Source organism: Vulpes lagopus, chromosome 2 (assembly GCF_018345385.1).
Source record: "Vulpes lagopus strain Blue_001 chromosome 2, ASM1834538v1, whole genome shotgun sequence".
Classification (NCBI taxonomy): domain Eukaryota; kingdom Metazoa; phylum Chordata; class Mammalia; order Carnivora; family Canidae; genus Vulpes; species Vulpes lagopus.
Genome location: NC_054825.1, coordinates 104,790,580 through 104,805,009, shown reverse-complemented (window position 1 = coordinate 104,805,009; position 14,430 = coordinate 104,790,580). Strand labels below are relative to the sequence as shown.

Sequence of the window (14,430 nt, the reverse complement as noted above, 5' to 3'; positions counted from 1 at the left end):
TGTAGGGTCAGCTAGGAGTGAATTAGTCTGGGATGGCCTCACATGCCTGGCAGTTGGTGCTTTCAGTTAGTATTGGTTGCTGGACTAATCGGGATATTGGGCAACATTTCTCTTATCATCCAGCAGACTAATGTGGGCACCTTCACATGGTGGTCATGGGTTCCCAAGAGCAGCAATAACGGAAGCCTCAATGCAAGTGCATCTCAGGTCTCTGCCTGCATCATTTTTCTACGATCTTATGGCCAAAGTCAGGTATAAGGCCAGTCCAGAGTCAGTATAGGAGTTTACTACCAAAAAACATGGAAATAGGAAAAGGAATAACTTGTGGCCACCTAAGAAACTCTGCCATACTGGAAGACTAAAACAGAATAGTGTGTCAAAAGAGCAGGCAAGTATGAAGGTGAGCCAACTAGAAATTTTAGAAATTAAAAAAGTTAGTGAAATAGTGAATAGAGTGAATGGCAGGCTAACTACAGCTAAAAAACACAATTCATGAATTGGAAGATAGATTTGGGGCTCTTTCTTAATCCATGTCAGAGAGAAAAAGGAAGAAAGTATGGAAGAAATTGAAGTTTAGAAAACAGAATAAGAAAGTCTAACATACATTTAATTGATCAGAAGGAAAAAATTGAATGGAGGACAAAGTGATAATTGTCATGAATATTGCAGAAATGAAGAAAATTACAAGTTCTTAAGATTGAAGGAACACACCAGATCTTGAGCAGGATGTATAAAAACAAACGCATACCCAGACATAAAAGTAGAAAAGTTTAAAAATATCAAAAATAGATTTTAAAACTACCAGATGGGGGTGCCTGGGTGGCTCAGTCAGTTAAGTGTCTGCTTTCAGCTCAGGTCGTGATCTCTGGGTCCTGGGATTGAGCCCCACCTCAGGCTCCCAGCTTAGTGGGGAGTTTGTCTCTCCCTCCTCTTCTGCCTCTCCCCCACTTACGTGTGTGCTCTCTTTCTCTCAAATGAATAAAGAAAATCTTCTTAAAAAAATTTAAAAACCCTTGCCAGGTGGAATATAATAATCATGATCACAATAAATAACATTTATTAAGCACTTAACTTGAAATAGGTACTATTCTATGTGCTTTACGTGTTTTAGCTCATATAATATAATAACCTTTTAAACTAGTCCTAAAGGAAAGTGAGACACAGAGGTTAATTAACTAGCCCATAATCCTATGTCTGGTTGTATTTTAAAATATACCCAGGATTTTGTTTTAATCATGTATTTTAAGATGGCAGAGGTGACTGCATTAAGAGAAGAGCTTATTATTATTTATAGTCCCCAAGAGGAGGGGCTACACCACACTATATAGGACCACATGGAGAAGGGTCAGGATTGGTCAGGGGTAAAATTGAGGGGAAACTGTGGGCCAGAGCCTTTGTTATGGTATTTGTGGGAAGGAATGGATGAGATAATAGGCAAACTGAACAAGTTTAGGATTGGATAGTTTGAATAATTTTGATAGGTTCTAGGCTACAAAGGTGATCCCTAGTTATTTGATACTTGGTCCTGCATTGATACAGGGCAGAGGGAATATTGACTTGGTGTGTGATAGGGAGGTGTTTGAGAGTAGACTATAATAGATTGGTTGGCTTGCATATGAAATATGTACTATAAGCAAGTTGTTTACAATTTCTAGAAATTAGCCAAATCTGGAAGAGGTAGTCATCTGGGTACTGAGGACCTCAAAATGTCAAAGTATTATAAAACATACAGTCAGTACAGGTTGTTAGGGGAGCTGAATTTGACACTAGGGAGCATGGTACTACAGAGAACATTTTTAACGTCTTTATTATTTTTGCCTATGAAGAAACAAAAATTAGGCTTGCAGTGGATTTCTCATGAGCAACAAGAAATACTAGATGAAATATCAGTGGAAATATTATTAACGTGCTGGAGGAAACCACCTGTTAATCTAGAATTCTAAACCCGGCTAACTATGTTTTAAGAAAGAGATTGAAATATAACATATTCAAGCACTGGGTGTTATTCTGTATGTTGGTAAATTGAACACCAATAAAAAATAAATTTATTAAAAAAAAGAAAAGAAATATAACATATTCAGACATGCTAAGATTGAAAGTGCTAACTACATGTAGGTTCTTTATGAAAGAACTACCAAAAGATATAACTTCATCATGAGTGATTTGAACCCAGAAGGAAGTTGTAGAGGTAAAAACCAATGGTAAGGAAAGAAATTGGCAAAAATGTTGGTAGATACTTAGACTGTTTTTAAAAACAACTCATTCGGAAGGATACAGCATTGCTTAAAGTTACACTTTATATAGCATGTTTAAAATGCAGTTATTTTCTTAAAAAATAGTATAGCTTTAAATCAGTTAAAGGATAGTAAAACTTGATCTATCCAACACACGATAAATGTAAGTGGGTTAATTTATTAAAAGACAATTTTGAAATTCAATATAAATGATACCAAAAGATTATAAGCATGATGGGGAAAATATGAGAGTTAAATGCTTGTTAAGGAAATACTGTTATTATATGAAATAGAATTTAAGGCAATAAATATTAATAACAAGGATGCATATATGATGATGAATCAGGTGGTTTGGTCCTAATCATGAATTTGCACATGCATAATGACATCTTTTCACATCATGACAAATGATAGTATTAATTTGACTCACCGATTGGGGAGTTCTGCAATAGAGTGTAAGATATATGAAGGCAAGGACATAGGTTTTCATGCTTATTGCTATGTCTCTAGTGCCTAGAACACTCCTGGTTCATAGGGACTTAGAGAAATAGTTGTTGAATGAATATATAATTTAAAGAAATATGGATACCTACAAGGGGAGGTTGACAAATGCACAAGCCACTATGAAGGTTGTTAAAAACCTCTCTCAGGTGCTGTGTAGATCATAGAGAAAGATTAGTAAGACTATGGAAACTTAACAACATAATTAACAAACTTGTTATAATGAATATAACTAAATTCTGCCATAAGTAAGAATAAGTTTGTGTGATACATTTATAGCTATTGATTATTACCAGGTAGCAAAACAAGTCTCCGCAATTCCAAAGAATATGAGCTACCTAATACAATAATAATAATAATAATAAATCTTTAGAAATTTCATATGTTTGGAAACTAAAAACAACCCTAAACAACCCATGAATTGGAGGCAGTCATGGTGGCAATATCAGGACTTGTGAAATTTAGGTAAAGCAAAATTTAAAGGTGAATTTATCATCTTAAATTCATTTATGAAAGATTAAGAAATGTCCCTAATATATTAGTTATGCATTATTTTAAAGAAGTTAAGAAAAGGACAGAATGAACCAAAAGAAAGAAAGAAAGAAAGAAAAAAGAAATAATGAAGAGTAGAAATAGAAAATAAAATAGAGATGATTCGCAAAACCAATAGATAATAAAAAGTTAATACATGTTTCAATTAATAAATTTCTACAAGATTGCTCAAAAGTTAAAAAAAAGCACAAATAAGCAATGTCAAGAACACAAAAAGTAGGCAATTTTAGGCATGAAAAACTAAAATAGCATAAACAATTTTATGCTAATGATTTTGAAAACTTTACCTATTTTCTTGAAAAATGGATATTATCAAGACAAATTCAAAAAGAGGAAAATCCAAATAAAACAGTTATAAACCAATGCTAAGTAAAATAAAAGTTTATTAAACAATTGAAACACTCATTGGATATTGGATGATATTTGTTTTGACATATGGTAGTTAATTTTTTAAGGAAATATAAGGTTAAGTTATTAGATATTTTGGATTTGCTTCAAGATAAAGGGGTGGGGTGGTGATGGAAAATGAATGTGGTTTTTGGTATAGCTTTCCCTGTTCAGTCCAGTAGCCACATGTAGCTATTTAAATTAAAAATAAATAAGACAGGGACACCTGAGTGGCTCAAGTGGTTGAGCTCAAGCGGTTGAGCCTTTGGCTCAGAAGTTCCAGGATCGCGTTCCGCATCGGGCTCCTGCATGGAGCCTGCTTCTCCCTCTGACTATGTCTCTGCTTCTCTCTGTGTCTCTCATGAATAAATAAATAAACATCTTAAAAAAAATAAGATAAAAATTTTAGTTCCTTAATCACACTCTGTATTTTCTCACTGGTAGTACAGATATAGGAAATATCTATCATATAGAAATTTATTTGGACAGAGCAGGTATAGATGAAACAATATTGGCCACGTGTTGATTTTTGAAGCTGATGGGATTCTCTTGATTTCTCTCTCTACATTTTATACATTTGTGTATGTATTTCCCATGAAAGGAAAAAGCACAAAGGAAAAATGTTTGACCCTTGTGAAGAAAATTACAAAAGACCTAAAAAAAAATTAAAGATGTAACTTTTCATGAATGGAGGGACTCCATATAAAATCAGTTCTTCCCAAATGAATCTGTAAATTCAATTCAGTTCCAATCAAAATCCAGTAACCGAGATAATCCTAAATAGAATGGGATGGGAATGCTCACTCTAGAAGCCTAAGGCTTATTTTAAAGATACTTATTTTAGGGATGCCTGGGTGACTCGGTGGTTGGGCATCTGCCTTTGGCTTAGGGTGTGATCCCGGGATCTGGGGTCGGGTCCTGAATCGGGCTCCTTGCGGGGAGCCTGCTTTTCCCTCTGTCTGTGTCTGTGCACCTCTCTCTCTTTCTCTCTCTCTCTCTCTCTCTCTCTGTGTCTCTCATGAATAAATAAATAAAATCTTTAAAAAAAAGGTACTTATTTTAATTCTTAAAGGAATTAGGAAAGGTGTTATTTCCCTGATAAAAGTTTAGACAAATAGATTAGTGGAGCAGAATTGTCCAGAAATCAACCCTAGGTAGATTAGACTTTAGTGTATGGAAGACTCTTTTCTAATCAGGGAGGAAGCCATGGTCTGGTATTAAAAATGGTCTTGGGATATTTGGTTTTAAGAATGTGACTATTTGATTTTAGACATTCTGGATTTTAGGTGTTTGTGGTACTTCAAAGCAGAAATATGCATTAGGGGGATCCCTGGATGGCTCAGCGGTTAAGCATCTGCCTTCAGCCCAGGGCGTAGTCCTGGAGTCCCAGGATTGAGTCCCATATCAGGCTCCCTGCATGGAGCCTGCTTCTCTCTCTGCCTATGTCTCTGCCTCTCTCTCTCTCATGAGTAAATAAATAAAATCTTTAAAAACAAAACAAAAGAAATATGCATTAGGCAGTTGAATATGTATGCACCTGCAGCTTAGCGACAGATCCGGATTAGTTATAGAAATTTGGGAATCACAAGCTTATGGTAGACCTTTGTGAGGAAAAAAAACTGAAATTACTCAGTGTAACATGAGAGAAAAAGGGGAAGCATAGATGGAAGCCCCTGGGACACTAGTACTTAAAGGCCAGGTGGAGACAGCAAAGCCACCTGCAGAACTCCGTAAGGACAAGGGCTCTGCTGTCTTATTCACATCTCAGGTTTACATCCTTGACAAATAATAAGTGCTCAGTAAATGTTTGTTGAATGAGTAATGGGATGGAGCAGCCAGAAATGTAAGAGTAAAACTAGAAGACAGGGAATCATAGAATCTAGAGAAGGAGAGAGAAATGAAATGCTTCAGAAAAAGCAAAATGATGACTGAAAAGTGGATGTAGGAACAAAGATGTCATTTACTGGTGACCTTAGGGAGCACCGTGTCAGTGCTAGAGAAGAACACTGGAGAAAGAATCTTAGGAAGGAAGGTGAGAGAAGAGGCACTTGGATCAAGAGAGGGTCCCCCAAACCCCCCATTAATTGGTTTTTTTGTTTTTGCTTTGAGAGGAGAACATTGGAAATCCAGTATTTAGGGAGGAGGAATAGAAAGAGCTGAAAGAAAGGGAGTGAGGATTAGGAAGAGAAAAGCAGTTACTTAATGGATCAAGATCCCTCTGGAAGTGAAAGAAAGGAGACCTAGAATAAGATTTCCCCTTGGAAAGGGAATGAGATCTTTTCCTCAGAAACTGGGAGACCAGTGCAGAAGATCCATTTGGAATGTGGAAAAGGCAGTAGATGAATTTAGATGAATATACATTTGTAGGCCAAGATGGATTTACCAGGAAGTTATGAATCTTATGCTTTAAGGTACCTTACTTGCATGGGCCTCTTTGAGTGCTGTGAGTTACTAGGGGTTATAATGTCCTGGGAGGAAAGGGAATCCCAGATCCAAAAACTTTTCTGTACAAGTGTATCTGACACTTGTCTAACAAAATCTCAGAAGAAAGATATAAAAATTTCTAAGATTCCAGTCATTTATTGTGATATTTTTTCACATCCTAAGTAACTTTCATTTTAGCACCTAATTTGGTATTTTTGTGTTTGTTTTTTTTTTTAAAAGCCCCCACCCCATTTGAATAAATGTTAAACCCCTCAATACCTGGATATATCCTTGCTTGTAGGTAAGGGGGCAGAAGGTGAAGCAGATCATAGTTTTAAGTTTCTCAGTCAAATAAGAGACAAGATCATTTGAAAGGATGGAGGTGGGGAGGAAACTTAGAAGCGTATATCGGTCATTTATAGCTGTCATTGTGGGATCAGGAGAGAACTGATTGAGAACAGCAGAAATGATTCTGAGAGCCCACTCCCAATTTATCTTTTTTTCTCCCTGAACCACTCCCCGCCCCCTCCCCTGTACCCCATTTTGGCTGTCAGTGTGTAAAAATAAAGAAAGCACATGTTTCAGGTTAGGGTTGCAGGCTACTAGAAAGAGGAGGGTTCTAGGGGTACCTGGGTGGTGTGCTCATTTGAAGCATCTGACTTTTGGTTTCTGCTCAGGGTCATGGGTTTGGGCCTGCATCAGGCTACATGCTCAATGTGGAGTCTGCTTGAGTTTCTCTCTCTCAATAAATAGATCTTAAAAAAAAAAAAAAAGGAGTTTAGTACTGTTGAGGAAGGAGGCAGAATGATGTGTGGGGAGGGAAGAATAGTCACAGGACTGGCTGCTCACTCCCAGACAAGTGAGGGATGGAAGGTTATTTGGGGCTGGAGAGCTGAGAAGTCATTAAGAACTCTGAGGAAATAGAGAGTAAGAAATAGAGCCTTTTTTTTTTTGAAAATTTATTTTTTAATTTTTTAAAAGATTTTATTTACTTATTTATTCATGAGAGAGAGAGAGAGAGAGGCAGAGACACAGGCAGAGGAAGAAGCAGGCTCCATGCAGGGAGCCCGACGTGGGACTCGATCCTGGGACTCCAGGATCATGCCCTGGGCCGAAAGCAGCTCTAAACCACTGAGCCACCCGGGGTTCCCCATACCAGTGAGAATGGTGAAAATAAACAAGAGAGCAAACAACAAATGTTGGAGAGGATGTAGAGAAAGGGGAACCCTCTTGCACTGTTGGTGGGAATGTGAACTGGTGCAGCCACTCTGGAAAACTGTGTGGAGGTTCCTCAAAGAGTTAAAAATCGAACTGCCCTACGACCCAGCAATTGCACTGCTGGGGATTTAACCCAAAGATACAGATGCAGTGAAACACCAGAACACCTGCACCCCAGTGTTTATAGCAGCAGTGTCCACAATCGCCAAACTGTGGAAGGAGCCTCAGGTGTCCATCGAAAGATGAATGGATAAAGAAGATGTGGTCTATGTATACAATGGAATATTCCTCAGCCATTAGAAATGACAAATACCCACCATTTGCCTTAAATGTGGATGGAACTGGAGGGTATTATGCTGAGTGAAATAAGTCAGTTGGAGAAGGATAAACATTATATGGTCTCATTCATTTGGGGACTATAAAATTTAGTGAATGGGAATAAAGGGGAAAGGAGAGAAAATGAGTGAAAATATCAGTGAGGGTGCCAAAACATGAGAGACACCTAACTCTGGGAAACGAAGAAGGGGTAGTGGAAAGAGAGGTGGGCGGGGGGTGGGGTGGGGTGACTGGTTGATGGGCACTGAGGGGGGTACTTGGCGGGATGAGCACCGGGTGTTATACTATATGTTGGCAAATTGAACTCCAGTAAGAATGAAGCTAGTTAAGAGCTGGCTTCAAGACATACTTAAAAAAAAAGAAAAAAAGAAAGAAATGGAGCCTTTTATTCTGGAGAGAGCTGCAAAGGTGATGTCATCTAGGAAACCCAGAAGGAAATTAGTTGAGGACCTATTTCCAGTAGATTTAGATTTATTTTCAGGATTTAGTAGGAAGGAAGCATACTACGGTGGTGGCGAGTGGGGGATGTTTAAGTTAACAATATGAAGCTTTTTAGGCCAGAGAAGTAATAGCAAAGAGTGTTTGTATAATGTTTTATAGTTAATTGCTTCTGTGGTGTCAGGATTGAAAGAAGCAATAGGTACTTTTGTTTTCCTTAAGTTGTCCTGTAGTAAAATGCAAATCTATAAACAAATTCAAAGTAGTTTACATTGGATTCTATCCTGGTTTCATGAACATCTACTTCATTGCAGTCCTCACCAGTATTCTTATGTCTCATGGATACCCATTAAACAAGTGAGAAATCGGGATCCCTGGGTGGCGCAGCGGTTTGGCGCCTGCCTTTGGCCCGGGGCGCGATCCTGGAGACCCGGGATCGAATCCCACGTCGGGCTCCCGGTGCATGGAGCCTGCTTCTCCCTCTGCCTGTCTCTGCCTCCCTCTCTCTCTCTCTCTCTGTGTGACTATCATGAATAAATAAATAAAATCTTTAAAAAAAAAAAAAAAAAGAGTAAACAAGTGAGAAATGAAGAAACAATGACCTTTAAAACAGTGACCTTTATAAATTTACCTCTTGCCTAAACCGGTTTGTTTAGTCACCAATTGATGCGCTGGAATTACAAGAAAAAACGTAAAAGCTTTTTATTTTGTGTTATCTCTCTCTCCTTTTTTTTTTTTTCTCTCTTCTTTTTAAGTAGGCACCACGCCCCATGTAGAGCCCAACGTGGAACTTGAACTCAACCGTGAGATCAAGACCTGAGCTGAGATCAAGAGTCGGGTGCTTAACTGACTGAGCCATCCAGGTGCCCCTATTTTGTGTTTTCTCCAGCATATTTTTTAATATATATATATATCTCATTAATTATACACACACACACACACACACACACACACACACACACACCCCAAGTAATTTCCCCTTTATCCATGTAAAGCTGCTAGGACTTTATATATGTTGAACCAAAAGATCTTTTCTCACATGAATCCCTCAATACGCTTTTCTTCTTTTCCTTTGTAGCAAAAGCAAAAGAAAATAAGTCTTATCCAAAGACAATCTGATATGATTCTAGAATACTGAGTTGTTCTAGAAACCATTGCATCATATTTCGATCATCTTTACTCAGTCAATGAAGTAGTTGAGCGACAGTTCTTCTCTGGTAGGATGCCAACAGTTAACAAAGATTTGAAACTTTGTTGGTTATCATCCTGAAGGGGCTAGAGGAGAAATACCTCCATGGGTTCTAAGTATGTCTTTCATTTTGAGCGCTTTTCATTTCTGTAGGGCCTTCAGTCATCAAAGGTAAATATAAATATCTATTTATCTCTATGCATATATATATTTTTAAAGATACTAAATTTTTTTTAATTCATATATTGACATTCTGGTTAATAATCGATGTCTTGGTTCCTAATAATTGTTCACAGTTGCACTTAGTTTGGAGAAGAATAACAAGATACTATTCTAACAAGATACTATTCTAATATGTTTTTTTTAAGGATGAAATTTTTTTAATGGAAAAGTTTTTTTCCTGGTCTTGAAAAATCTAACTCTTTAGATAATCCACTGTGATTGTGGCATGTTCTTATAGTCAAATGTTTTTAATTAGCTGTCAAGTTAAATTTGTTACAATTGTTCTAAATACATAGAATGTCCCTGGCCGCTTATTGTGTCATCTGCTGCAGAAGAATAGGAACCTCAACTCCTCCACTCAAAAGTATCACATACTGGAGAGATATCAGTGAGTACAGTTTAAACAGTATTTCTTAAAGAAACATTGATAGAATTATGGCCGAGTTTCCCACATGGCCCACAAAAACTTACTTAATCCATGATAAATTTCAGAATTGTTTCTGTCTTTTTTGTACTAATAGTGCACCCCAAATTTGTAGGCCCAGAGCCATGCATACCCCTGTTTTTGGGAATCTTGTCTTCTATATGTTTCCTGTCAGATTCAGGCTCATCCTTTTTTTTGTGTGTTTTTTTTAAGATTTTATTTATTTGAGAGAATAGAGAGAGTGTGCACAAGCAGGGGGAGCGGCAGGGAGAAGGAGAGGGAGAAGGGGAGGGAGCTTAGCTTGCTCCCGCTGAGCCGGGAGCCTGATGTGGGGCTTGATCCCAAGACCCCGGGATTAGGACCTGAGCTGAAGGCAGAAGGCTGACAGTTACCAACTGAGCCACCCAGGTGCCCTGAGGCTCATCCTTTCAAACTCAAATATCATTACATTCTCATTCATTATTAAGTTTCTGCAAAACAAGGTGCCAGGCACGTGTATTAGGTTCTGGGAATTCACCAATGGGCAAAGAAGATGTTGTGCTTGTCCTGTGGGAGGTTAGGATCTAGTGCTGATCTACTATCTTTACTTGTAAATATTTACCTTATTTATTCCTCACCTTAATTTGTAAAAGAGAAGATAATCATCTTTCATTCATTTGGCAAATTATTTATTTACTATCTACTATATGCCAGGTACTATTCTAGGCCCTGAGAATACAATGTGGATTACGACAGAGTCCCTGTTTTCATGGAGTTTCTGTTTGTTCTTTAAGATCTTTTTTTTAGGATAGATCCGTTTCATATAGAAAATTCTGTGATTTTGTGTTTTAAATATAAAAGAAGGGTTGGAACAAAGAAAGGAGCTTTTCTTCTCTCATCATTTGTAAAGAACAAAAATGTGAATTTAGGATAGGACAGAAGGCTGTGAGACTATATTCTGTTCCCAGGGCCCAGTGAAAAGGAAACATAACAAGTAGAGAAGGAAACAAGATGCTCCCAGGGCCCACAGGTTTGGGCCAGGGATGCAGGGAAGTCTAGGAAGCCACGTTAGAAGGAAAAACATCCCAGAGAAGTTGCAGTCACAAAGCCCTGTTGCAACTTCTGATCTCATCCCTGCAGACCTCCCAGAACTGTCCCCTTCCCAGTTCTGGAACCACTACTATGGTCTTGGAGTTTGGGAGGAATGTTCATCTCCCTTGCCTGATATATAGAGAGGTTGATCGAGTGAGTTCCTTATCCCTCTGTAGGGAGGATAAATGTGTTCTCAGTAGTCTAAGTCGAAACTCTGACAAAGGGCTACTTCTACACATCCAATAAGTTAAAGATTATATGGGTTTTGCAGGCAGGTAGCAGTATCTGATAATTATGGGGTAATGATTCCGTAAAGGTTGTCTTCAGTGCGTGTAATAGAAATTTAACTGCAGTGGTTTAAATTAGTAAAATTTTCATTTTTTCTTATGTAACAGGATGTCAAGATAGAGACAGTTTAAAGCAGGAACCACAGTTTAGCAATTCTTCTGTCTTCTTGCTACGTTATCTGTATTGTCCTCATGGTCACAAGATAGTCACTAAATCTCTAGACTTTAAGAAGGGAGAAAGGCCAAAAGCCATCTTACAAAGTTTTGTCTTTTTATTTGGGGAGGGACTACTACTTACAGGCTTTCATATATATCTGATGGGCTACAACTGTGTTGCACAGCCAGCCCTACCTGCAAGAGTCAGGAATTTGTGAATACTTTTAGATAGTAATTAGGTTGTGTTAATAAGGATTAAGGGCCTTACATATATTGAACAGCCAGCTAGCTGTGTCTTCCACTAGGAGGGTTTTTTTTTTTTTTTGATATTAAAAAAAAAAGAGTTTTCTAAGTTCCAAACAAAAAAAATGATAAGTAAACTCGTAGCATGTAACCAGTATTTTTAATGGGACTACATACATATGGTGCTTAACTACCAACTGTAACATAATTCCTTTGGAAGAGTCATTTTGTGTCCCTTCTTCAGAAACAGTATCATCCTAATAGTGATAGAATTCTTCCCATTCCCTTATTTAATTGGTTGTGAACTAGAAGGAGTCAGAAGGCAAGTTAGCTTCATGACTCTTGCATTCAGTGGAAGCACTGTAGGCCTGTCAACATCAGTGTTGCAGTAGCACTACAGTCTCTACTGATTTGTTGGGGATGACAGAGTAAGAGATACAAGAAGGGGAGAAGAGTAGGAAGTGAGAATGAGTGTGAAATACAGAATATATTTTTGTACCCAGTGCTTATTGGTTCGTTTGTCTGTGTCTAAGAATAGGAAGCCTTGTGTTGATAGTAATTAATCATATTCATAGAAAAATATTAGTAACTTTTTATCCAATTATATAATACAGGTAGAGACACTGTTGCCTATTTCCTGTCACATTTTAAAATTAAAACTTATCATACTGACCTTTTTTCTTTCTTTTTGAAGGAAATATAATAAAGTTTACTGGATCACTTATTTTAGGGTAAGTGTCAGCTATGAAATATTAATTGGCTTCTTTGTACTAATGGAAATCTCAGTGGAAGTGATTTTACGAGATGGGGTGGCAAATATGTATAAATTTTGGAATTAGACAAGTGAGTTAATCACTGGTTTTACCACTTCAGTGTTGTCTTGATTCAGTTACTTTACTGTCTGAGAAGTGTCTTATCTTGGATCCAAGGGTGCGATAGGGATTCTATCCACTGGGCACTGTTGGTCTGAGGATAGCACTTGACCTATACAGAGCAGGTGCTCACTAATTAGCTTTCACATACCCAAAATCACATCTTGTAGGTTCTAATGTGGATCAGAAAGGTAAAAATTAACAGTAGCCAAAATTATTTTTGAAAACCCTTTAAATGACCATAGAGATCTCATGAAAGAAAATTGAGGCTGACCAAGAAAACCAGTAGATTGATGTCTTCCATCTCATGCTCTTCAGAAGTGCATGCTTAATCAATGGAGTGACCGTCTTCCCTTATTTTTTAAAGGGGAGTGTATATGTTAATATGTGTCTAATACTATTCCACTGTGTTTGTTAATACTACTCTTTTTCACTATTATATGTATGAGATCATATATATATGTATATATATATACACACATACATATGTAACTCTTAGATGCTGAAATGATAAAGGAGATGCATTTGGCATTTTATACAAATGCATACACTTCTCCATGACACTAATGTAAGACAAAACATAGATGACTTTTCCCTTTGAATCATTCCAGGCAAAAGATATAGTTTTTTTTTTAAAGGATTTTTTTAAAGACCTTTATTTATTTATTCATGAGAGACACAGAGAGAGAGAGAGAGAGAGAGAGGCAGAGACACAGGCAGAGGGAGAAGCAGGCTCCAGGCAGGGAGCCCGACATGGGACTCCATCCCGGGTCTCCAGGATCACGCCCTGGGCTGAAGGCGGTGCTAAACCGCCGTGCCACCTGGGCTGCCCTCCAGGCAAAAGATATAGTAATGTATTTTGTCTATTTCATGATTATAGTCAGGAATGTAATGAAAGTTAATAACATGATTTCTAGTAAAGAATTTTGCCTTTCATGGAAAGCACAGTAAAAATATTGAATGCATTTGCTCTTTTGGGGTGCTCAGATAGTTCTCCGAGAAAGGAGAGGATTCTTGAGAGCCTTCTGTTGTGGTGCTGGCCAGTGTCTGCCTCTTCTGTCTTACGTACTTTAACTTTAGAGTGTAAGTCAAAGGTCAGGAGAATGCTTAGTATAACTGATGTTACTAAGCCCTGAATCCAGACACTGCAGCTTTTGTGTCTGGATTTAGGGAATATGTAGGTCAGTCTGACAAGGAAAAAAAACCTCTTCACTTTGAGTGCATAACAAAGAATGTTGTATTTCACATCTAAAAATTAACTTTAGGCATAGCTTTTAGGAGATGGAAGTACCTATTGGCTAAACTTTGTAGAAAACAGTTTGGCAGTATCTAATAAAGTTGCATAGTATGTATACTGCCCAACAGTCTAATTCTCCTTCTAGCTGAGAATCCTAGAGGAACATACATATGTACAGTGTAATTGTATAAGATGTGTAACAGGATTGTTTGTGATGGATTTAAACTAGCAATTCCCTAAATGCCCATCTATGGTAGAAGGTAGGTTGTGGTATATCCATCAATTGCTGAGTCACATACCATATAGAAATATAAATGTGTGAACCACTGATAACGTGTAACACTGTAAATGAATCTCACAAACAAGAGGCTGAGCAAAGAATATTTACAGTGTGATTCCATTCTGATGAAATCCAGAGACAGACAAAACTAAACTCTGTTGTTGCATGTATAGATGGCAAACTAAAGAGAAACAAGGACATTATTGTAATAAAAGTCAAAGTAATAATTAGCTAAAGAGATGAGAGACTGGGTCAGGATCAGAAGGGACACACTGTGGGCTTCTGGGGTACTGATCTATGTTTGTCTAGGTATTCTAATTATTATTAATTAAAGGGAAAGTGTGCACACATTTATACAT

General features: G+C 37.6%; 1 protein-coding gene across 5 annotated transcripts in view; it reads left to right on the top strand.

Moving 5' to 3' along the window:
- Nucleotides 1-14,430, top strand: part of SERAC1 (serine active site containing 1) — a 71,975-nt gene that overhangs the window by 11,403 nt on the left and 46,142 nt on the right. The window contains exons 1-4 of one of the 5 annotated variants that reach the window (XM_041746257.1): nucleotides 8,899-8,953; nucleotides 9,363-9,450; nucleotides 9,798-9,889; nucleotides 12,377-12,413. In XM_041746257.1, coding sequence (XP_041602191.1) covers nucleotides 9,398-9,450; nucleotides 9,798-9,889; nucleotides 12,377-12,413 — 182 coding nt within the window. In that variant the 5' untranslated portion in view covers nucleotides 8,899-8,953; nucleotides 9,363-9,397. Of the gene's footprint in view, nucleotides 1-8,892; nucleotides 8,954-9,168; nucleotides 9,451-9,797; nucleotides 9,890-12,376; nucleotides 12,414-14,430 lie in introns of those variants that run through there. The other 4 variants (XM_041746259.1, XM_041746256.1, XM_041746258.1 and 1 more) reach the window with 4 other exon arrangements.